General features: G+C 46.7%; 1 protein-coding gene across 2 annotated transcripts; it reads left to right on the forward strand.

Moving 5' to 3' along the window:
* The first annotated feature begins 12,142 nt into the window (after nt 1–12,142).
* On the forward strand, nt 12,143–23,908 carry MNX1 (motor neuron and pancreas homeobox 1). Of its 2 annotated transcripts, none has more exons than XM_085630118.1 (3): nt 12,143–12,828; nt 19,411–19,589; nt 22,633–23,908. In XM_085630118.1, the coding sequence occupies exons 1-3, from the start codon at nt 12,357–12,359 to the stop codon at nt 22,981–22,983; spliced, it is 1,002 nt and encodes a 333-aa protein (XP_085486244.1). In that variant the 5' UTR covers nt 12,143–12,356; the 3' UTR covers nt 22,984–23,908. The 2 variants fall into 2 exon arrangements, with proteins under 2 accessions (XP_085486244.1, XP_085486245.1); XM_085630119.1 differs by having other exon boundaries at nt 19,429–19,589.
* The last annotated feature ends 1,466 nt before the right edge of the window (nt 23,909–25,374 follow it).

The following is a 25,374-nucleotide window of genomic DNA, read 5'->3' on the forward strand; positions in this document are numbered from 1 at the left end:
TTCTTTCCTGTTACTAGTATGTCTTCGAAGGTGGTATGGGTGTTGGGACACTCGTTCGTGCGGCGTGCCACTGTCCGTCTACGTCAGAAGCGAGTGTCTAAACCACCGGGTCTGAAGAGGACGGCGTTCTTATGGCGGGGCGTTGGCGGCCTACGAATCCGGCAGCTACAACAGCTGATCGAGGAGACGTGGGCATGCGAGGGACATCAGTCCCCGGATTTGGTAACCCTTCACCTGGGCGGCAACGACATGGTGGAGTTGGGACGCTTGGCAGTCAAGGAAACCTTACTGACTGAGTTCACCTGGATAGGGAGGACATTTCCTCACACACTGATTGCATGGTCCTGCATGATGCCTCGCCGGACAAGGGCCACCGGAGCCCGATCTCGTGCCCTTAATGTGTCGGTGAGGCAATGGGGAATTGGCCAGGTTGTGCCCAAGTTCGGGCCGCTTGTGTCACATCCCACATAGACTGATCGCAGGGGACATAATGTTTCATCAAGACGGCGTACATTTGTCAGACTTTGGCACGGATGCATGGATCAAAGGGATTTAGTCTTTTGTCGAGAGCTTGTTTGCAGGTGGTGAGGGTGAAGGACCTGTGGGCCCTGGTCACCCTAGTGGCGGAAAAGAGACCACACAACATTGATTTCCAGGGTAACGGGAGGCCTGCTTACATACTCCCGAGGCCAGCACTGAGGGGAGAGACGGTAAGCTCCTCTCAGAGAGAATGGGGACACTGGCTGGGGAGGCAAGGGCGCCAGGTCACGAGCACCTCCTTGGCAGCCTGGTGGTAGAGGGGTGGGCCCCGGAAAGGATGGACAAGGACCGTGGGCTAGGGGCTCACTGCTCAAGGACGCAGGTGGGTTGCGCCTTGCGTGGTTCTCAGTTAAGAGGGGCAAGCCAGAAGGCCCCTTGGTGCTGGAGAAAGTAGATAATTGATAACCAGTGGTTATGATCAAAGGTAACACCTGTAAATATTAAAATGTAAAGTTTGAATTTATGAAATTAATTAAAAAAAATATTTTGTCATGTTTATGAATATGTGTTAGTTATTAAACATGGCCATTTTCTACCCACACTTATGTTATGGCAATTTTGATTGTGGGAGTATGGGGGTTGGGGTGGGGGACTACTTGGGGGGTCCGGGCTCTATAAAAAGCGCGAGCCTCGGTGAGCGCGTCTTTAGGGCCCGGCCCCCCAGGCCCCAAGCCACACTCCCCCCTACGGTCCACGCCAGTAGCCTGGTGGGCTACTGGCCGGAGGAAGTGCTTCCGGGTCAGGTCGTGATGTATGTCCGGTCGGGGCCTGGCCCGGAAGGGGTGGAGTCGAGGTGGGGGCTATTTAGCCCCTGGGCTCACCTGGGCGCCCTCTCTTGCACCTGTATCCTGGGGACCTCGGACGTCGTTTTATCTCCCACCCACCCGTCCCTTGATTTGGAGGTTTTGGGGTAGGATAGGGGCAGCTCTTGGCAGAAAAGAGACCACACAACATTGATTTCCAGGGTAACGGGAGGCCTGCTTACATACTCCCGAGGCCAGCACTGAGGGGAGAGATGGTAAGCTCCTCGCAGAGAGAATGGGGACACCGGCTGGGGAGGCAAGGGCGCCAGGTCACGAGCGCCTCCTTGGCAGCCTGGTGGTAGAGGGGTGGGCCCCGGAAAGGACGGACAAGAACCGAGGGCTAGGGGCTCACCGCTCAAGGACGCAGGTGGGTTGCGCCTTGCGTGGTTCTCAGTTAAGAGGGGCGAGCCAGAGGGCCCCTTGGTGCTGGAGTAAGTAGATAATTAATAACCGGTGGTTATGATCAAAGGTAACACCTGTAAATATTAAAATGTAAAGTTTGAATTTATGAAATGAATTAAAAAAAATATTTTGTCATGTTTATGAATATGTTTTAGTTCAATTTCTAAAGCTTTGTTCGATACATTGCAATAATGACCATAAAAGCACATATAAACAAACGTCACCAAATAGCATCATACTAGATACAGTGAGATAATTGAGCCTTTCAATAATTAAAACATCATACTATTCCTCAAATGCATACATTCAAAAAGGTAGGTAGCAGTAAAAAAACAAATATCAGCTTCATACATGTTAAAAAGCAATTTCATTGAATCGCACACAGTCCTTACACCATATTTAACAAAAATTGGTTATAAAAAGTATATTCGTAGATGATGATACAATTTACACGTTAAAAGTAGATGCAAAGTGCTTTGTGCAGAAGTGCCATCACAGGGACAGGGACCAACAGGGTGTGATTTAGGGGAGGGGAAGGCTACCAGGTTATGTACAAAACCCAGTCTTAGTCTGGTCAACACAAACCGGTGTGAGGCTCTAGTAACATTACTAAGATAAATTGGGTAGCCATCACCATACGCATTTTTGTTGTAAAATATGCTGGTAACTAGATGACCAGTGTTCACCTTCCGTCTCTCCCCCCAATAAGTCATAAAAATATTCTTCATCTCTGCTTTAGACAAAACTGAAGCAGCATAACAATCCACAGTAACATCTATTCCATAAATATCTCTAAAACTACATACAACATATTTTAACCATGGAATGTTAAGATAATTATCAAGGGAAAGACAATCAGTTATAACAGCCCTATTAAGGGAAGTTTCTTCCTTCAGCCAAGCAGAACGCCACAACATCAGTGGCTTTAGGGAAATCAAGTTGAATAAATGATGAATCCCTAGCTCTCTATGGGTTAATTCGTTTGGGGCTGATTTGGGCAGGCACAGTAACCTTTTGAGAAAAAGATTTTCCTCTAATTGTAAGATGCTGTTGGATGTAAATCCCCAGACCCCCACACCATAGAGGGCAATAGAAACGCTACGAGCTTTATAAATTTGTAGCATATCCCAAATACGTCTTTCCCCAAGCTTAGCAGCAAATTTAAAAATACCATGGGCACTTTTCGCCATTTTAGTCCGTACATTAATAGTCTCATAGGACCATCTGCTATCCTTAGCGAATGTGATTCCCAGATAGCAGAATTTATCCACTTGTTGGACCTTGTATCCATCCAAAAAGAAGGATTTAAGTCTCCTAGACCCTACCCCACAGGTCATAATAAAAGTTTTGGTTTTATTGATGAGTAGTTTTCTATTCTCAATAAAAGCAGAAAAACTATCCATCAGGCGTTGAAGCCCTAATGGAGTCCTAGCAAGTAACACGGCATCGTCAGCATATAACAGTACCGGTACATCTAGGCCATTGATCTTGGGGACATCCGCGCTTACCCCCTTTAAAACAGCATCTACCTCGTTTATAAAAAGCGTAAAAAGAAGTGGAGCAAGAACACATCCTTGTCTAATTCCCCGGCATACCCTGAACTTTGTCGTACACTCCCCTGTAGAGCCATAACGAATACTCGTTCGAAGATTAGAGTATAATTGGGCAAGAAAGAAGACAATACCTTCTGGAGGTCCCATTTCTAACAGTTTGGTCCAGAGAATCGAGTGATCCACCATATCGAAGGCACTACTCAGATCAGCGAAGCAGAGATAGAGGGAACCCGTTTTGGCCTGCGTATACTTCCCTATAAGGAGATTCAAATTTAAACACTGATCCACGGTTCCACGCCCCTTCCTAAAACCATACTGGGTACTAGCCAAAATACTATTGTCTTCAGCCCATTGTTCCAACCTCGCCAATAAAACCCTACTCATTATTTTGACCGAGGAATCTAGGAGAGAGATAGGGCGGTAGTTCTTAACATCCCCTCTGTCACCTTTTTTATAGATTGGGATAATAATTGATTCTTCCTAGGTTGGTGGGACCCCATAGCATACGGCAGCATTAAAAACCGTGGCTAACAGTGGTCCCCACATGTCAGGCAAAGCTTTATAGACATCAATAGGGACCCCATCAGGGCCCTGTGCCTTTCCCCCCTTACTCGCTTTAATACTCGATATGACCTCTAAGACGGTAACATTCAGCGGGATAGAGGGCCATGAACCGCCACTATTGTCCTCGGACAATAAATTAGAATTAAAAATAGTGGAAAAGTGGGTTACCCATGTAACATTGTTCACGTTTGAGGTAAGTTCAGGTACCATATCGTCTTTGAGAAAGGGGCAATTGACTGTTGCCCAAAATAGAGCACAGTTATGCGTCTCCGCAGCCTGAGTCAATTTGTCCCAGGCCTCTTGCTGTAGCTCCTTCTTGCGCCGCATTACCTCGGTCTTGTAGTTCTGCCTAAGTTTGTTGACCATAGTCTTATCTCTAGGCCTAATGGCCAAGCCCTGCTTAAGCTCTGAAAATTTAGTAGTACAACCATGGTCAAACCAACCTTTTCTGGGGGCTAGTTTCCCAGAGACATTTTTAGTAAATTTATTTTCGATGACTTTATTAATGAAAATAAAATCCTTTACAATGTCATTGGCCTCACGATCACACTCTAGGATAGCAATAATTTTTCCTCGGCAATCCTTAACTATAGATTCAATAGCTCCTTCCGCTTTTTCTACTTTCCATCTAATTCTTACGCCATTCGGTCTGTGAGCTTCTATATTCGCCACAGAGCGTTCGGGGGAGAAGCTCTATACTTCCATAAAAAGATGATAGTAATAATGCAATTATGATCACTCATCATATAATCGGTGACCTTGGGTGGTTTACACAGTGGAGTAATGTGGGATGATACTCAAACGTGATCAATCACTGTGTTTGCATTCCTGCCCGTAAATGTGGGGATAGTATCACCCTGATCAGTCTTTGCGTTTTCTAGAATTACCAAATCAAGGGAAGCCACTAATTTATTCAGGGCCTCCCCGTAGAGATTATGCGGGAAGTGCAGATCATCTTCCTCAAAATGGTTCTTAACCCCACAAACCCCCATGGTAGAAAAAATACAAGTTGATATATTAAAATCCCCTACCCAAATATAGTTAAAATCGATATTGGCCCCAGACGTTACATTTTCTAGGGCAACCTCTAACTCATTCACAGCACTGTACCTTGAGCTATCGAAGACGTTGTTATAAAAATTAATTAAAATATTAGAACCCTGGTTGTCTGAAAGCCATAGGATCTGTGAGTGGGCCTCAACGGTCCGGTATCTTTTTACCTCAATTGGAATTTTAACAGAAACCAAAACCAGGAGCCCTCCCTTCGGTCTGCCAGATGTAGATTCCAGAGCTGGCAGATTAAATGAAACATGGACAGAAAAGCTGACACTTTCTTTGCACCAGGTTTCTTGAAAGCAAACAATGTCAAAAGAGCTAAGAAACTCGGCCCAACCAGGGTAACCATCTTTGGCAGCTATGCCAGCAATATTCCAGCTAACAATAGAACAGGGTGGGTACTCATGACCTTTTTGGGGCCTTAGATTCGAGAAACCCACCTCCATCCTCCCTGATTCATCCTTCACTATACTGGGTGGATCCGCATCCCTCTTGGTAAAAGCCACTGCAGGGCCATATTCTATCACAGTGTTACCACCCTCATTCACAGAAACAATAGTTGGAGGTTCAGGACGTAAATACTGGGCTACTCCTCCCTGGATTGTACTGTTACCGCTCAAGGGGGAGAAAGTACCCAAGGGAGCTCCCCCATTCGCCTGTTGTCAATCGACAGTCTCCAGTCCACTGAACCTGTTTTGTACGGGAATCTCACTCAAAACGGGCGGGTACACTTGCCAACCCCTAGTGGTCATTCTCTTCCCTTTCCATTTAACTAGTGTCCACTCATCCTGTTGTGTAGGGAAATGATTGGGGGGATAGAAATAAGACAATGGAAAGGATTGGATTGTAGCTCCTGGACAATGGGTTTTCCAATTACAAATATATTCCACGGTTCTTGGATCCCTAAAATTAACAAGAACACAATCACCCCTAATATCCTTGGTCAAATGTCCCACCCAAGACACCCCACGGACCATAAGTATTTTACTAGAGAAGTGGGGGGGGGCAATGGCCTAAATTTATTTAACCAATCGACAACTTTGTTCTTTAAACTCATAAACGATTCTTGACCAGATTTACACAGTTCCGGACCCCTGTTAAAACCACCAGATAGGGACTCACTTCCGGGGGCAAATCAATAATAATATTGCCCGAAGGGGCCTGAGTTGTAAAAGCCCCAACTCCCTCTTTAGACTGAACCGGTTTCAAAACCCGTGGGTTCGTGGTCACATCTGCCATTGATATCTTCAGTGATGCAGCAACTGAGACTGGTAAAACTAGAGTAGCAGTTGCGGGGGGTGCAGGTTCTATAACATCAATTCCTCCCCCATGGTCATTGAAAGGTACAAAGTATCTAGGCATAACATCTTTTTTTTGGAAATCTAGAATTTCCGAGGAAACAAGTCCAATCTCATTAAGCTGCTGTTCAATCTTAGTTAATCTGGCTTCTACTGGGCGAAGGAGAAGGCTAAATAGATCACTCCGTTTGGCTAAAATGGCGTCCTCAATCAGCGCCCTCACCCCCTCACAATTATCCTTATCCTTAACCTGTGGTATCGTTCCCATAGTTATTGAATGTTCTACTGATGCGGCAAGGGTGTCCGGAGGGTTAGTAATGGCCTGCTTCCTAGCATTAAGTACAGGTACAGTGATAGGCAATTTATTTTTATCGACTTCCCTCTCTTGTCTTTATTGGCGCAAACCTGGCCTTGTTTGCGCTTTGTAGTTGCCCCTTGGCGTCTCTCCCGTAAAAGCCTGGTATTAGGAGTCTTGACAGGGCTAGCCACTATAGGAGGTGATAGAGCTGGTGAAACCAAGACCCTTGATTGCTCCCCCGGTCTAATGCAATCCAAATCTCGGTCAGTCGATATTGCGTGCATAGATTCAGAAATCACCGGAACAGTATTACCACTAGACTGACCATGGGAATTAGGAGACCACACATTAGCTAAATACCCCAAAGAGGATCTTCTAGCAATGGCTAAGTCTTGGGAAACCCGCCGCTCCATCAGCGTAATCCCTTGGTCAATAACTGAGTTGGCCCTAATGATAAAGTTATCAAGGGTACCGGTTAAGGTACCGGTACCCATTTTACTTCTGCTCTCCCTCAGGGCCATAATATTGTTAATGTATAGTGCTCTTAGGAGTACTTACAAATAAGGGTCCGGAAAAACAATATATGAAAGGGAAGAGAGGTGGCCCAGCCCGGCCTCCCTCGGCCCCTGACGGGCACGGACGGGCCCGCCCTTCGCCCGGGCTTAGCCCGGCGAGCCCGCGCGCCTCCAGCGCTGCAGGAGGCGCTCAGTGCTTTTGAGGGCCTCCGGCGGCCTCTGGTGATGTCCGGTGCGTCCTCGGCGCAATGCCCCCTGGGATGGGCAGTCCCACCGCAGAGCCGTTCCCCTCACGGCTGGAAATGATGCAACGTTGGAGGCAAGCAGGAGGTGAATGGCAGCCGTTCCCCTCACGGCGAGTGAAAAGGTAGGATTAGCGCGTCCCCGTGTTAGTTATTAAACATGGCCATTTTCTACCCACACTCATGTTCTGGCAATTTTGTATGGGGGTTGGGGCGGGGGACTACTTGGGGGGTCCGGGTTCTATGGTTCCAGAGCCCTCCAGTCAGGACTCTCGAACAAAAGGAGGCCTGATGGCCCCTTAACTTCAGCCTTTATCTTTGGCCCATCTTCGGGTTTTTAAACCTCGCCCCTGCTGCCTGCACGTTGCTGCTGGAAATGGAAAGTAGACAACATGCATGCGCTGCTGCACAAGTCCTGGTGTCTGAAAATTCCACCGGGACATGTCAGCTTATTTCTGTGGGACCCAACTTCTTGGCAGTGTGGACGCCTGCTACTCCGTGTGCCCCCACTTCTGTCCTGGCAAGCAGCAATTGTGCATTGTGAAATTCTCCCATTTGGCAATGGGGCACCAGTGCACTGCCAGTAGCACAGGTAGCTCTGCTTTTTGGTGGAAGGCGCTGTGCACCAATTTCATCTTTAGCTCCTTATTTTCAATAGTGGCCAACCATCGGGAAAGCTCCAGGGGCGACAGTGGCATACGAAGAACGTAGTGGGCCTAAAGCATGAGAGGGGAAAGCCACAGGCCAGGCTTGTGTTGTAAAAGGCAGCCATATTTCAGATCCTGTTGTCTCCTCATACCACTGCATCCTGGTGTCACTGCACCTGCTGCACGTTGGTAGACACGCCCCTCGGGGTGGTCTGTTGGGTCTGTCTGCTAGTCTCGATGCAATGCCGCTTCGTGATTTAAGGCTGGTACTGTCATAAAGTTGAAAAACAAAGGTGACACTTCTTGAAAATAATTTGACGCCATTGTGCTAAAGTCTAAAATGGTATCGCCCTCTGCTGAGGAATAACGCGTTGTTAACGAAGTGGCCCTCTAGATGGAACGTTCTTAAAACGGCCATTATAAAATTGTGCGCGGAGAAACAATGAATCTAAAGCCCCACAATAAAGAGGCCTTCGAGGGGAGTATGCTCCTGGAGTGCCTGGACTGCACGAGCCACGCGGGCGGGACACAGGGAAACAAACCCCTGGTGTGCAGGGGCAGGAGTGCATTCTGGGATCGGAGGGCTGCGACGGCCTGCGTCCATCCATACCGTAATTAGCCTCGAGGGAGCCGCACACACTTATATCGCCACACGCATGAACTGCTGCTGCGGAGAAATAATGCTCCTGTGTCTGTGTAATGCTCTGGAGTACTGCGTCAGGCTGAAGTATTAAATATCTGATGGCATTCCCTCCTGTAACGTGTTGAGAAATGTATCTGACGCTGTTCTGTAAAATACACTCCTTTATAATAGAAAATGGGAGGTGGGGAAAGACTCGGGAAGAGGGTCGGACCAGGGCTCGACACGTGGCAGTAAGGGTAACATTTCCCAAGGCTGCTTCAGCGGCGCCCAGTCCAGCCGTGTCGGTGCGCACACATTGTCAGGGAAAAGACAACCAGATTGCACTCGTTTGGCCGCGAAGTGTGCAGGCCCGGGGTCTGTTCGAGTGAGTGGCAAAGCCCCAGAGGCCACATTTAAAAATAAACCAGGGGAATGAATTAAAAAGGAGCGTGCCTTGTCCTTTCTGTGACATCGGCTACTTGCCGCATTTAGAATGGGTGTGCAACTTGCACGTGGGCCTAGTAATCTCTTCTAAATTTCGAGCATTACCATTGGGGTGGACCAGTCCATCCTTGGAAACGAAAATGTGGGGGCGGTTGCCCATGAATGGCATGAATGCGTCATCGTAGACAACAACCACACTAGAAATGCTGGTTTCGCCAAGCAAGAGAGCTTGGCCAAATTCACCTTTCTGGTGCGGGGATTTAAAACGTCTAATATAAAAATATATCAGCACCTTCCATTAGTCTGCACGATCGGTGGTATAAAGATGCTGATATGCACAAGACAAGGAATTTTACTGATCTAAATGTACGCGCTTGTGAAGCAAACTGTAACCGACCGATGCCATAATGTCATTTACCCCGAATAAAATGTGTACTTTCAAGAAGGCGGAATTCTGTTGATATCGGTACAAATAAAGCGATACCACCATCGACGAGATAACTGATATGTAGGGCGGAAAGCGGTTATTGGGCGGGACGGTGGGGTACGCTGTGGTCTGCAAGGCACCAAGTAATCATCTTCGCTTCCCATCTTAAAACATCTCTTCAGTGCTTAAATGGGCTGAAATGGGGGGGGGGGGGGGGTGCTCAAAAGGGACGAGACCTAGGTAACAAAGTGTGTGGCCTTATAGAGGGCAATACAACCCTGCACACGTTCAGAAACAGTTTTTCACAAAACCATAACTTTAAACCATACATTTCTACAGAATTTTTTGCCTGTACCATTAGAAATAGTGAGTCTGAAAAGGACATTTTCGGGAAAAATACGGGTATTTTTAAACAGCGGACTCATTTTCTGGACTAGTTACTACAGACTTCCCAAATTCATACTGCACGCACCCGCCTAACGGAGATTGTTGGGGTTACTTTTATTTATCAACGAACTGAACAGAAATCCAAACTTTCCGTTTGAAAGTGTTATGTGGAATTATGATGCCCAACAGCTAACGTACAGATTTAGTTTTATCCCAAAAATATTGCCAGCCATGGAAAAGTAAGAAAACAGCAATACTGGGTGAAGCTGTAAAAACACTCGACGAGGGACACGCTGCAATGACAGTAAGTACCCAGCGTGCAGGGGTCAGTCAGAGTAAGAGAGTGGAGTATGAGAGGCCAGGGATGGTTGTGTATATCTGCTGACAAGGTCACCTAAGTAGAGTAGGATGTTAGAGCAAAGAGTTTATCACAGTCCGGGTGCCATGAACGAAAAATAAAACCAGAATGCAATCAACAGGCCTTTGCATCGGTTGCAGTGAACGCTGTAATCCCAGGGCTGCGGGGGGAGAAGGGTTTAATAGAGTGCGTTATTCCCCGTTTTAAGGCGTCTTCTTTGGTCTCATCAGTTGAATATGATCGATTTTCGGCGCGTCCTCTCTTCCTCTTGCTGGAGAGGGATGCTATGCAGGCGCGCAACACCCATTGGACTCACAGGGCTTCAGCCCCTCCCCCCCCCCCCCCCCCCCCCCCCCCCCCCCGTCGCGTGTGGCAGCCCGGGATGAGACACCTTCCCGGGCAAAAAAGCAGCCGCACCCGAGCACTTCACAGGTCTTTAAACGACCATTTGCATGTTGATGAGGCCTCGCTGTTGTTTCACCCCTTCTAAGAGCCCCTGCAGCTCCACTCTGCCAATTGCTTAAAGTTCAGCCCCCCCCGAAATTTTTGCTCAGCCCCCCCCCCCCCCGAAATTTGGCTCTAGTTGCGCCTCTGATGCTATGTATGACGATAATGCTCCATTAGGAACTTTAAATAAAAGCCTTGGAAAATATGTTTTTTTATTAGCTTTATTTTGAAAATATCCAGAAGCTGCTAATGCTGGGCAGCAGGAGTCCACACAGCAACTTTATCATGCCCACCCATCTTTCCCATGCATTCAGACCACTACCAGGTAATTAGAATACCTTCTATGTCTATGTCAGCAGACATAAAGCAATCGCTCTGAATGTACATTATACACGAAGAATGATGGCTACCAAGACCATTTTTTCACGCTGAGGGTGAGGGCAAAAATCGAGGGCCCGATAGCGACCTGTCTCAGCGCCTGGTTTTAAAACTGCTAGTGCTGCGCACCGTCATGGCCCGGCCCACTTAGAGCCCTGCATCTGTTACACGTTTGTATAACTTCCTCTGAAATGAGACCCCGACCTCGGCATGACGTGTCTATATTCTGCAGAAGACAGATGCCGATGCCTTTCTGTTAGTTGTTGAACATCTGTGGAGGGGTTTTGGCAGCTAAAACCTGCGAGTGTCACAATTTGCAAAGCGAGCTCGTGCTTACCAGTCTTAAATGACTACTAGGCTTTAGTAGTCTTACATTTTGAAATGCATATAAATATTTATTTTTGTTAGAAGCAGTAATCTTTTAGTCCAAAACAGGCACCGCTTCTCTGAGAACGTACTTAGTTAGGCCTTGAAATCCATGAGGAGAACTTTAACATTTGAGCCAAAGCGGTGACTGGACTAATCTATAAAAAACATTGTTTCAAACCAGGACACGAACGAACGAGGCACTGGCTTACCATTTTATTTCTCAAAGAGATTACCACACGACCAAAGGAACCTACATGACGAAAATTACATGACAAAAATATGTTAAATACATTCATAACAAGCACCAATTATCGATGAATTACAATGTTTACAACAGGCACAACATCAGAAGAAATGAAGTAAGAGATATGGGGTAAGATTTAGGACATATTTGGCGTTTCAGGTGTTTAAATTTGCTTGCTTGTGGTGCAAAATCCTTGGTAAATATTTTCTGTTCTCCTCCATCTTCATTTAATGAGCAGATACCGTAAGTTTGTTCAGCATTGACCCTTTCCCAGGGCACAAATAAAGCTTTCTTTTGCCAGTGCCCGTGAGGCCTGCCTCCTCCTGTGGGAATCCAGTAAGGAAATGTCCACAGAAGGGCGGAGCCACTCCAGGTGACAACTCGTGGGTGGAGTCTAAATGACATCTCGAAGCTGCGCACCAATCATTTCTGGTGAAACCTCGAGGGGGCGGGGCCACTTTACGTTGACAGCTCCGTAGAGGCCACTAATCACTACTCAAAAGGTGGGCTTTTCACACATGTCTTGGCTTACTGTTGTGTGATTGGTGGTCCACTCACAACTATTTAGACCATTCGGATGCGTCAAAAGGGGGAGGCGGCCAATGAGCGCGCGTGCTACGGGCCTTGAAGTGAGCAGGTTGCCTCTGGCCCCAGGTTAGAACTGTCACCGCGGGGGAGTTAGCGGAAGCGACGGCCTCAGGGACTGGGATACTGCGCGGCTCCGTGTGACTGACGCCGAGAGGGAACCCCCGGGGCCACACAATGGAAAAGTCCAAGAACTTCCGTATCGATGCGCTGCTGGCCGCGGACCCTCCCCGGCCCCAGAGCTCGCCTCTGGCGCTCGTCACCTCCGAGCACCAGGACTGCGGCTTACGGGAGAGCCCGTCCCCGCCACCTGCCCCGCCGCAGCACCGCATGGGGCTGCTGCCCAAGCATGGCTACATGGGAGGCCAGCAGCAGCACCCGCACTCGCAGCATCCGGCGCTCCTGGGCCTGCCTCACCCGCAGGCGGGAGGCGGGGGCGGAGGCCTTTACGGGCACCCCATGTACGGCTACTCGGCGGCCGCGCTGCACCCCGCGCTCTCCTACTACTCGCAGCACCTGCCGCCGGGCCCTGCGCACCACTCGGCGCCCGCAGAGCCCCTGAAGATCAGCGCCGGCACCTTCCAGCTGGACCAGTGGCTGAGGGCCTCCACCGCCGGCATGATGCTGCCCAAGATGCCCGACTTCAACTGTGAGTACCGCTGTGTATACACAGTGTGACATGCATGCATGTAACACAGGGGGCGTGGGGCTTGTGCACTGTACACCAAAGACAGTGGCCTGCTTGCAGAGTGGTAGGACATGCAGCGTGTGTGTATACTCCAAGAGCGAGGCACTAGGTCATGTATGTGTATGCGTAACCTGAGAATGGAACAGATACCTATAGGGAGAGAGACTTGTGCAGTGAAAACTAAAGACTGCGTGGAGAGTGATGGGGAACGCAGTGTGTGTGTACATTCCAGGTGTGAGACAGTAGATAATGTACTGTGTATACCCCCGAGAGTGGGGCTCATACTCGGAGGCGAAGAGGGTCTTCTGCTGTATTCACATAGGGAGCCGGGGGCATACAGGAGGAATGGCAAGGCACGCGCTGTATACACATGAAGGATAAATAATGGGGTACTTGCACAGATAGGTATTTGTGTACGCGCCGAAAGCGGAGCACAAGCCCAGAAGGCAAGATAGATTTACAACGTGTACACTAAGAGAGAGCTAGAGTTCATGCAGGCACTCCAGGAAAATAGTGAGTATATACAGCCAGGGACTTGTGCTGTGGATACCCAGAAAGTGAAGCACACGCGCAGGCAGGAAATTATACTTACGCTGATTACATGGAGAGCCAGGGGCATCCATGAAAGTGGTCAGGGAATATTATCAGAGGGAGGCATGAGCGTAAAGAGAGGAGTGGGCGTTTGCCACGTATATCACAAGAGAGAGGCGAGTACAAAAGGGGCATTTGAGTAATGCACTGGCATACAGAGGTACATGAACATAGACGGTGCTTCTAGAAAGGGCCTGGTGCATCCGGAGCAAGCGAGAGGGGTATTACTGACTAGTGCGACACATTCACATAGAGGGCACGTATATGTGCTGGATATACCCACGTGGGCAATTGCAGCTGTTATTTACGTCAAGGGAGGTCGGCACACACACAAAGGTCACTTGTGTAGTTTTCAAAGAGTGAGGTACATACACACAGAAGAGCATGTGCTGTGTACATTCTGGCGAGAGGCCGATTCACAGGGAGTCGTTTCAATGTTTTCTGCAAACCTAGCGAGTAGAGGCACCAAATCAAAAACCTGTCAATTACATAGACTGGTGTATACATGACAACGGGCACATACGCAGAGGAGGGGTGTGAGCTGCATTCTCGGGGAAACACGTACATAAAATGGGGCAGGAATATGTGTTGCTCATCAAATCCACCGCGTGAGACGGTAGTATATGGTATAGAAAAATGCCGAGTAAAACAGAGTCCACTTGTATGTACACATGTACAGTAAAGCAGCGGGGAAATAAGCTACAGTGCCTTCTACAATAACTCATCCTACCACAGTGTCCGTGGAACTAAGATATCACATGTTAACATCAGAACAAGACATGAAAATGGAATTCGACAGCAGAGCACGTGAAATGAGGGCCTACTTTACAATATGTACACCCAAACAGAGCATTATTACAATACATTGTGCCGACAGCCTGCGTAATACCTGCGTATACAAAGATATCGACAATGGACACATATAACTCGCGATTGGTGACACGTTCAGTTGATATTTGATTATAATGCAAGTAGGACAGGAAAATAAAGTATCTGAAATCCAAACAGACTAGATAATTTGTTAAATGTTCAAAATAAAACAACAAAAGTATATACAGTTCAGAAAGTATCAATCCAATAGTGTTTCCCGTTTGACACATTCATTTTATGTTTTGTTTACAAAACATAAGAACATTTTACAAGACTGAACCCATTCGTATGTGAGTCAGTTTTAAGTGGGATACATAACATTTCACAATAAACGTAGGTAAAACCCGTGGCTACTCATTGCCGTCGAAATCTAATGCAAGTATCATGCGTGCTGTGGCACGGGAATAAATAACATGTTGGATGCGCGTGACTCCAGATAGATTTGTTAAAACATACTCTAGTTCGCCCACACAAACTGGGCAAGTATTGTGTACCTTAAACGCTCTAATATTTCAAACTATGATACGTATTCCAGTACAAAATATATAAAGAGGAGCACAAATGTGTTTCACAATTTCCCTCATTTTCAACGGAAATGCATTTAAATTGTGCAACAGATAAAAGAAAAAATGGAAGCGGTTGAAAGACGCAGCCTGATAGCGGTAAAAGCGCGGACTGTACACATCTTACGGTCACAGTGTTTATACACGAGTCGTTTTATATGTGACTCTTCTGCCTCTGTTTTCCGTCGCATTCAATTTGACATTCACTGTATTTGCTGATGTGAAAAGCTGCTAGAAATCTGAATTATTGCTATCTATATTACCCCGATCAAGGCCGTCTTTAATAGAGCGCCTGGTAGAATGAAAAAGAATGCCCTTTTAGTGCCTAAGGCGTTTCTTCACAACATACGTAAGCGTGAGCATACGAGCGATGTTACACTCTGGTGTTGTCACTCTTTCCAAGACGCTGTTAGATTGTTGTGTGATACAAATGATTTCCATAACACAAATCATTTAACCTGCACTTTGTCGTTTCTCCCCCTACAAACCTCTATACATCTCCAGTGCAGATTGTTTGCACTTTTAAGGGCATGTTTATGATACAGTGTCATAGTAAGAAGAATAGTGAAGCATTTCATGGTGTGGTGGCAGTATCTAAACGAACTGGAAGTCATCTTAATAACAAATATAACTATTGTTATTATTATTATTATGTAAATGTTGCACATCCCAAACTGAATTGTGTGTTGCCGATTGCCTTCCAGCGCTAACTCGTTTCTGTATAAAGGCGCTATGAAAGCAGAGGGCTACAGAGACGTGTATTCGGGGACGTCTCTGTACACAGCGTATGATACACACTAGGCAGTTCCTTCTAACTAAAGTGAGGTTGTATTTCATCTAGTGCCCCCTCTGCACTCTTCGGCCACATGTATACAGACAGGAAAGCAGGAAGGTCGTGACCCCTTTCTGCACCTAACGTCATATTCATTCACAGTCGATCCAGTGAGCGCAAGATTACGCACCGTGTCTGCCGCATTCACCCACTGAGCTATCTCAGGATCTCGGTGGCCTCATGAATGTTTGTCAGCTCCTCGGACCGGTGAGCCGAGAGCCCTTTAATCCTCGAAGGTCCTCTGGAAGACAACGATCTGTATCTTTGCCTCATTACCGGCAATGGTTTCCACTGTGTATTACAATCGGGGATTGGCTGTATACATCGAGGATTGCAAGTGTAATAATAATCTCCACCTCATTAGACAAGCAGGTAATGTGGGAGATCAAACAGCGAGGGGAGACCTGTTTATTGCAGTGTTCGCCAGTGGATGTTACTCTATTCTCACAATAGGCAGTGCGTGGATGCCTTATGGAAGTGTCACTGTATCTCTACCAGCAGTGGGAGGTCCCACGGGTATGGGACAGCGTCGACTGTGGCGGCACGGCTGGTCTGCCCGCTGGTGCACCTGGGTGGGTGCCATCAAACTATATCAAACAGGCCCCATTGTGCGCCTGACAAAATGTATGTATTACCTGCGACAATAGATCCCAGGTCACAGGCCTCGGATAATCCCTGCAAACACCCACTGTAAACATCACACGCCACCGGAACCGACCCCTCTCTCATCCGGAGTGTTTTTACTTCACAGAGCCTTTGAGTTGTTTTAGCCGTGGAGTGTGTCCTCGCTTGAAAGAATTCACCAGTTAGCACACGCTGGGCCCAGAGAAAGCTTCATTGTTTTGCTCTGAATGGGGTTTGTTTAAAAAGTAACACCGTCGGGAAAAACAATTAGCAAAGCTGTCAGAATCCTGCAGCCGCAAACAAGCAATGTCAGCAGTGAAGACAACTAATGACACAGGCCGAGAAAAATCACATGGCGACGAGGAAATCTAGACCGTGTGACTGTTTGAGCTCAGACCATCAGGCAGGTTCGTGCAGTCTGGATTGGGGCCTCCCTCACACGGGCTGGTCCTGCTTGAGGCCTGAAGCCGAAAAACACAGTTCTATGTATTCACTGTTTTGTTGTTCTCGACACTATGAAGGGCGTTAAGGCGCTACACAACTGATATAGTTTCGCAGATTGGTAGACAAGTGTGTATCCAGTAACCAGGATTAAAAGCATATGCATATGGAAGCAGATTAGACAAACATACAGTTTAACAGGTGGCTAGTGAATACACATCTAAATAACCAACAGGCTTGTGATTGTTTCCAGAAACAGCTCTCCCTTTCACGTGCCTCTGTTGGAGCCGCACAAAGCACAGGCCGCTTTCCTTCACACTGTTGGCAGAGCAAACATTACAGCCCAGATTACACCTATTCTCGCCCATGCGTCAACACTGCCCTATCGGCCTGTTCCCACTGCCCCGCAGGCTGGCCGAGCCACTTCCCCCATGGCCCCCAGGGGCGTTGCTTCCATTGGTGCAGCATGTGCAGTGGCGCCGGGGCCCAGAGGCCGCGATTATTGCTGTATTTAAGAATTCAACCCGCAGCCAGGGGCTCATTTCCATCCTTGCAGCAGGACCCACGGCACACTGGCTGAGCCACTAGCGGCCGGTGAACGTTTCACCCTTCCGATATCTCACATTTAGAGCACTCATTAAATCCCTAAGCGTGTCCGGAGCATAATTGAAAAATTAGCTGGAGAAGGGAACATCTGTTGCGGAATATATGATCTTGAGGAGAAATCACATGGTGCGCGCGGCACATTTTTCACGGCCTTTAATTTGTTTAGTGCACGGCACGATCCCTTATGGAGATTTTTGGCGAGGGTTTGAAGGGTGAAGTACAAATGACCCACCTGCAGCGGCCGATCTCCCATATTACCGCTACTTTCCTTAATCACGGTATAAATTAGGGCCTTCTCTTCCTCCCTCGGTGGTCACCAGCCCCTGTACTCCAGGGGGCGTCCGGACAGGACGTGTAATCCCCTTAGTTAAAAAACAATTCAATGGAGTGTGGAATCCCCCGAGCCACGCGCAAGTATATATCTTTTAATTAAGGCCCTAATGTATGACCGGCCTGGGAGTCGGCCTGACTCCGATAACTAAATCAAGGGCGTTTGCCGTGGATGGGCAAAGTGCCCTTCCCTCGGGAGCCGCTTCCCTTCATTGTACGGCCCCGGAGGGGCTCCTGGGAAATCAAAGAATCCATTCTACGTTCGCATTTTCAGGAGAGACAACAGGGCTCAGCGAAATACGAATACACATGACTTCTGTTTCCTTGCCTCTCGTTTGCCTCCTGGTGACCTTTTGTTGCCATGTTAGCTCACTTTCATGCAAATTCACAATGCAACACTTCTCACAATTTACAATGTACACACTCAGTTCTGTCCAATCTTCTCAGGTTCCTGGCTGTCCGAGGGACTGGTAGACAGACGATGTGTTTGTTTATCTCGAACGTGTGTGTGTGTGTGCGTGTGTGTGTGCGCACGTGTGTATATATATATACACATATATTCCCCCCTCTCTCTCTCTCTCTCGATAAATATATATAAATATATATAGCGAGAGAAAGAATCTCTCTCTCTCTCTCTATATATATATATATATATATATATATATATATAACTCTATACATAAATATATTATATATAGAGAGAGAGAAAGAATCTCTCTCTCTTTCTCTCTCTCTCTCTCTCTATCTATATATATATATATATATATATATATATATATATATACACTCTATACATAAATATATTATAGAGAGAGAAAGAATCTCTCTCTCTCTCTCTCTCTATATATATATATATATATATATATATATATACACTCTATACATAAATATATTATATATATTATAGAGAGAGAGAAAGAATCTCTCTCTCTTTCTCTTTCTCTCCCTCTCTCCCTCTCTCTCTCTCTCTCTCTCTCTCTCTCTCTCTCTCTCTCTCTCTCTCTCTCTCTATATATATATATATATATATATATATATGTTATAGAGAGAGAGAACAAAGATTAAAGATTATTTATAGGTAAACCTTTTTTCAATACAAACTACATAGACATTAGAAATGTGTGTGTGTATGTGTATATGCCGCTCAGGTGTAGTTTCCACTCAATATGTTGTGAGGTGTACAATTCAAAGAACCAGTTTAAATGCCCTTTGGGCTTTTGGCATATAGTCAGTAAGAATTACAATTAAGATCTAATGTGTAAACCTGTGCAGCACGGGTCCAGTTTTAAACCCGTGTTCAACTTGTTTGTTTATTAAGTACACGTTGTAATCTGGAAGCGTCTGAATGCTTTAACATGCCTAATTTTGGGGCAGCTTGTACATGTTTCTGATTAAAAAAATAAGACAAACGTATTTCGAGGAATGACGTAAAATAAACGAGCCAGTCCCAGGATTAACACAAAATGTAATCGATATATATGTTTTCGGGACCTCTTTACTTAATCGTAGGTCTTGTGTGCACGAATTGTGAATAATTGTCCAGGAAGAATGTTTATGTTACATGAGCTCGATGACATAGGTTGCATATGCGATATACAACAGCCTTTGCCGCAGAGCGCAGGGCAGCGCGGCGTGTGTTGACTTGTTGTTCCGGGCAGAGAAATAACCCCTTTCCTCTAATTGTAGTCCATCTTCTCTCTGCAGCCCAGGCGCAGTCCAACCTGCTGGGGAAGTGCCGGAGGCCTCGCACCGCCTTCACCAGCCAGCAGCTCCTGGAGCTGGAGCACCAGTTCAAGCTCAACAAGTACCTGTCCAGGCCCAAGCGCTTCGAGGTGGCCACGTCCCTCATGCTGACGGAGACCCAGGTACGCGGCGCTGAGAGGGGAGGTGCATCACACCATGTGCAGCCGGGGGACAGGGCAGAGGGGTGCCTCGAGCCAGGGGGTGTTAGAAGCACAGACTGGGGATGTTAGAAGTACAGACGGGTGTCTCCGTCCAGGGGATGTTAGAAGCACAGGCGGGTGACTTCAGCCAGGGGATGTTAAAAACACAGACGGGTGTCTATGGCCAGTGGATGTTAGAAGCAGAGACGGGTGTCTCCAGCTAGGGGATGTTAGAAGCACAGACGGGTGTCTCCAGCGAGGGGATGTTAGACGCACAGACGGGGGATGTGAGAAGCACAGACGCTTGTCTTCGGCCTGGTCATGTTAGAAGCACAGACGGGTGTCACCGGCCAGGGGATGTTAGACGCACAGACGAGTGTCTCAAGCTATGGGATGTTAGACGCACAGACGGGGGATGTTAGAAGCACAGACGCTTGTCTTCGGCCTGGGCATGTTAGAAGCACAGACGCTTGTCTTCGGCCAGGGGACGTTAAACGCACAGACAAGTATCTCAAGCCAGGGGATGTTAGAAGCACAGACGGGAGTCTCAATCCAGGGGATGTTAGAAGCACAGACGGGTTCTTCTGCCAGGGGATGTTAGAAGCACAGACGGGTGTCTCCAGCCAGGGGGTGTTAGAAGCACAGACGGGTGTCTCCAGCCAGGGGCTCTTAGAAGCACAGACGGGTGTCTCCAGCCAGGGGGTGTTAGAAGCACAGATGGGTGTCTTCGTCTATGGGATTTTAGAAGTCCAGAGGGGTGTCTCCAGCCAGGAGATGTTAGAATCACAGACGGGTGACTACGTCCAGGGGATGTTTCTAAGCACATACGGGTGTCTCCGTCCAGGGGATATTAGAAGCACAGACGGGTGTCTCCAGCCAGGGGATGTTAGAAGCACAGACTGCTGTCTCCAGCCAGGGGGTGTTTTAAGCTGAGACGGGTGTCTCCAACCAGGGGGTGTTAGAAGCACAGACGGGTGTCTCCAGCCAGGGGGTGGTTAAGCACAGACGGGTGTCTCCAGCCAGGGGATACTAGAAGCACAGACGGCTGTTTCCTGCCAGGGGATGTTAGAAACAGAGACTGGTGTCTCCAGCCAGGGGATGTTAGATGCACAGAGGGGTGTCTCTGGCCAGGGGGTGTTAGAAGCACAGAGGGGTGTCTCTGGCCAGGGGATGTTAGAATAAATTCAGGTTCTTAGAATGGCCTCTCACACACAGGCACACACACACTTTGTCTCCCACAAAAACGCACACTGCCTCTCGCTCACACACACACACTTTCCTCCGATCTCTCTCATACACACACACACGTTCCGTGTCGCTCTCCTCTCTATCAGATAACTAATAAACCCTTATTTTATTAAAACTCCCCCTCTTTGATAGTCAGTGGGGCAAATCCCAAAGTTCCCGATAACCTCTTACTCTGTATCCCGGGACACTATCCAGCACTTCGGCTTTAGTGCCAGAATGTGACGCTGTAGAGCAGGTTAAAATGTTCTTTTGTTTACTATATGTTTTACTACAGAGGACGGATTTTTTTGTTCACTAGCAAGAGGTAGGAGACCTTATTTCAATCGGGCATCTGGGAATATAATGCATTAGACGTTTGCATGTTATGAAGGTTACCCATGCCCACAAAACATGCAGTATTTAAAGTGTGTACAAGACATCTTCATGTTTGGTGTCTGTTATGTACCCTATTTGTACGGGGACATATTGCGCAATTGTCTCATTCATTCCCAACGCTAGTATGCTTGCCCTTGTGGGCGCATTGCAGTTAACCTGGCATCCGAAAAGCAAAGCCCTTGAACACACTAAGTTGAATAGGAGTCACAGCGCTAGTATTATGAACTGTATTTTATTTAATTGTACACATTGGTCTTATCAAGAGTGTGCATTCTGCACGCATTTAGGGAAGTGAAAACCACCAGTTTTAGATGGCTCCTGTTAATTGTTTTACCATCCTTCAATTAAATATTAATTACAGACTGACAAGTACTTTCACTTAATTTAGAATTTCATATTTTATTTAGACCATTAGCTGCTCTTTAAAAAGGTGTATTATACTTATTAATAGAAAACGGGTGATGATTATTCACTAGATGGGCCGTTTACGAGTATGCGGATGCGAAGCAGGTGGGAGAAACGAGACAAACAATTTCTACAGTTCACAAGCTATGAACTGGGAGGGCCGGAATACATTGATCTTATTTTAACCAACAAGATACCCTATGTTTTCTCTTTAAGTTTGTATTCTGTACAGGGTGTGGCTTTTTTCAGAGCAGCATCTCGACTACCAGGGGCGAAACTTTAATTGGCTTAGCAGGTGCACTTTCACCGACCCATAAACTTGGTTATTGCTGTAGTTCATAATGCATACAGCAGCCGGGGGGGGGGGGGCAGTTTCCATCCTTACACTAGGGCACTGGGTACGCTACTGTCAACTATGCAATACAAATCTCATACAGAGCTTCCCCTGTGCAGACCTCTATCAGGAATACTCAATTTAATGTTCACGGAATTGCCAATCTCCAGCCCAGAATAATCTTCATCGTGAGAAGTTAGGCCTTGGTAATTACGCGAGACAAAAAAGCCTGATTTATCAATAAAGACTCGGCCTCTGCTCCGAAAAGGGTCAAAGGGTAAATATAGAACTAGTTTTGGTTATGCCCTTCCTCTCTAGTTACCAAAAGTGTGACCTGCGCACACTTTGGTCACGTTAGTATTAAACCACACAGTAGGATAAAAACATGGCATTTATAAACTACCCCTATAAAAGTGGTTTAAATTAACGAAACAATTTAGAAGCATGTTACGGTAGCGATGATCGGCTCTGAATAAAACATGGCATGCAATGAGGGTCCTCAAAGTGCTGCAAATAATTGTCCATTTACAATGTAAATATCTAAAAACTGCTTCGTTGAGCAGCCTATATGGCAAACAGTACAACCACTAAATGCCTGGATTGGGTTAATAATTCCATTTCACCACCACCAATAACGCCCTCTTTCCGTTTCTCACACCGCAGGTGAAAATCTGGTTCCAGAACAGGCGCATGAAGTGGAAAAGGAGCAAAAAGGCCAAGGAGCAGGCAGCCCAGGAGGCCGAGAAGCAGAAGAGCACCAAAGGGGGCGAGAAGGGCGACGAGAAGGAGGCCGAGGCGGACTACGCGAAGCACAAGGCCGACTCCCGCCTCCCCATAGACTACAGGGACAGTGAGGACGACGACGAGGCGGAGGAGGAAGACGACGACGAGGAGGAGCTCGGAGCCCGGCGCTTCGGCTCCTACCACTCGTCCGACTGCTCCTCGGCAGAGGAGGACAGCAGCCCCAGCCGCCGGCGGAGCAGTCAGGGCAAACCGCCCCCGGCGCAGCAATGAAGCGAGCCCACGGACTCAACATGGCGCAGGCCAAGGCCCTGCAGCGCGCGCCCCTGCGCCCACCGCCGTCACAGAGGGAGCACGCGGGGAGTGACACCCCTGTGCGGGCGCTACCAACAGTCCAGCAGACTGGTCGCCGGTTTACGCAACTCACTGAGAGGGGAGGACGTTCAACGCGCCCCTCTCAAGACCGTACCAAACTACAGACAGTTTTTTTTAGAGCGACTGCTGGTCGGGGAGGCCGTTTCAAGGCCCCTCCAACGGACTGCACCGACCTACCCGAAACATTTTAACTGCGAGACCGAGCCCGCGACCAGCGTCAACATAGGGAAGGGCATCGGAACCAGGCACCCCCCTTCTTGGACTGTACCAACTCACCGGCACCCGTAACACCTGCAGGAGCAAGGCCTGCACCAAGACCCACGAGGGAGGACCGCCAATGGCGTTTAGTGTTTTCTTTTTTACAGGTCAACCGCTTTTTGGCTCCACGTGTTGCACAATTTTGCCTTTAGTGTGCCAAGATATAATAGTAAGAATTCGCCCAAGTGGAACACGCTCTCTGTTGATAGCACAGCAGGAAAGGGCGTCTCGGGCATCTTGGTAATTTAATTTCCACAGTGCTCTGTTTGCCAAGAGTCAGAGCCGGAGCACACTAGCCAAGAAGACTACACGTTCAATCAGTGTTAATAGACTCGAACTCCTAAGAACACCGCTCCTTTATCCATCATTGTAAATGTCTGTGCTTGTTATATATGTGTATATTTGTTACATTGTTTACATCATCATGGAAGGTCATTCTGTTGGAAATGTCATAAGACTGTATACTGTCTTTATTTTTGTATATTGTATTTATAAAAAGATACCTCTACTTATGCATGCTATATTATTATTTAGCGTATCCCATCAATCATGGTGGAATGTAAAATAAATCTGTTTTATACTATATTTATGGTGTACACTTTTAAGTTTGTTTGAGGGCATTTCGTTAAAGAGTTACGAAGTGTCGGGACAAAGCACACTACAAAATCATTTGATTTGTTTTTATCCATTCAGACTTCCGTTTAGATGGTGAGCAGCTTATAATTTTATGTTTTTATTATGTCGATCAATAAATGGGGTCTACATTTTTTTAATGTGATATAACAACGAGAATTATGAAATACAGGACCACATATCAGAATTCAGCTATTAAGCATGATTGAAGAAGGGTGTCAAGAAGGTCAAAGGAGTACAGAAAATGAAAACAAATGAGTCAGGATTCTCGCAATGTCTCCGCTGTGTTCTATACATCTTTACTGTTGTACCTGCAACTCTGCTACATTTTCAGATGTCAAAATATACAGTTAGTACTTACAGAATTCAAAACTCAAAACCTAGATTGTAAAATACAGACGATAAAAAATTCTATCATCAAACCTTTTGATCTGTTCGAGATTCCAAATTCTGTCAGGCGTACAATTTACAAGCAGTTCTGGGTATTAGGAGCATCAATACTGTTGTATGGTCTTTATTTGTTAGTCCATATTTGTGAGCGACTTTTTTCGTCTTCTATCTTTTTGTTTTTTATATTTTGCAAATGCTGCCCATGTTCACACATGAACAGCTGTCACGTCACGCCTCCTTATTCCGAACTCTAGTTGTTAATTTGCTTTATTTGCTGACAATTTCTTTTGATTTACTCGTATTTTTAATAGACCAATGCAATAGATAACATTTTCAGAAAATATTATAATTTTGAATTTTTGGTAAAAGGTGTTAAATGTCGACGCTGTGCTATTCCATTATTTTGTAGATCAAAAATCATCTTTTGAATTTGAATTTGAATTGTTCAATTTACATGCTTACAAAAAGTTGGTGAGATTCAAAATTAAGTGTATGAAAATTGAAGAAGACACGAGAAAATATGGAAAGTAAGATAAGAGCTGAGAAATCAGGGCCTATGAGCTGACGTAAAAGGAATTTTGGGGCTGAAGAGAATTACCGAGGTGTGTAGGGCAGAATTTTGTTCACGATAAACGCAGACAATCGACAAAATAGCACGCGCCCTGGAATTCACGATGCTTCTTGACCTTCATGCCGCTCCACTCCCCAGCGGTTGACTGACAACCTCATTCCATACGGTAGGTGGTACACTGTTGTCTATTTCGCTTCCGGTTCATTTTTATAGAAGACTTCTCCAGTGCCCACTGCGAACGAGTCGCCCTTTGGCACGCTTTCCTTTTTCTATGCAGTTCTAGACGAACCCTTGAAACTTTCTGTACAAGAACCAGTAGGCAATATGGATTTTTAGGCACATAGTCATATATATATATTTTTAATTCACAATAGTAATTTAACATATTTCCTAAGACCTATATATGGTACCAGCTGAAACAAATGTAACACATTTTA

This window comes from Triturus cristatus, chromosome 10 (assembly GCF_964204655.1).
Source record: "Triturus cristatus chromosome 10, aTriCri1.1, whole genome shotgun sequence".
NCBI lineage: Eukaryota > Metazoa > Chordata > Amphibia > Caudata > Salamandridae > Triturus > Triturus cristatus.

Excerpts from the sequence above, each read along its gene's own strand:
- MNX1 (XM_085630118.1), top strand. The coding sequence starts at position 12,357 with ATGGAAAAGTCCAAGAACTTCCGTATCGATGCGCTGCTGGCCGCGGAC. Across the intron at positions 12,829-19,410 it reads CAAGATGCCCGACTTCAACT|TCCATCTTCTCTCTGCAGCC; the intron begins GTGAGTACCGCT and ends CTCTAATTGTAG. Across the intron at positions 19,590-22,632 it reads TCATGCTGACGGAGACCCAG|GTGAAAATCTGGTTCCAGAA; the intron begins GTACGCGGCGCT and ends CTCACACCGCAG.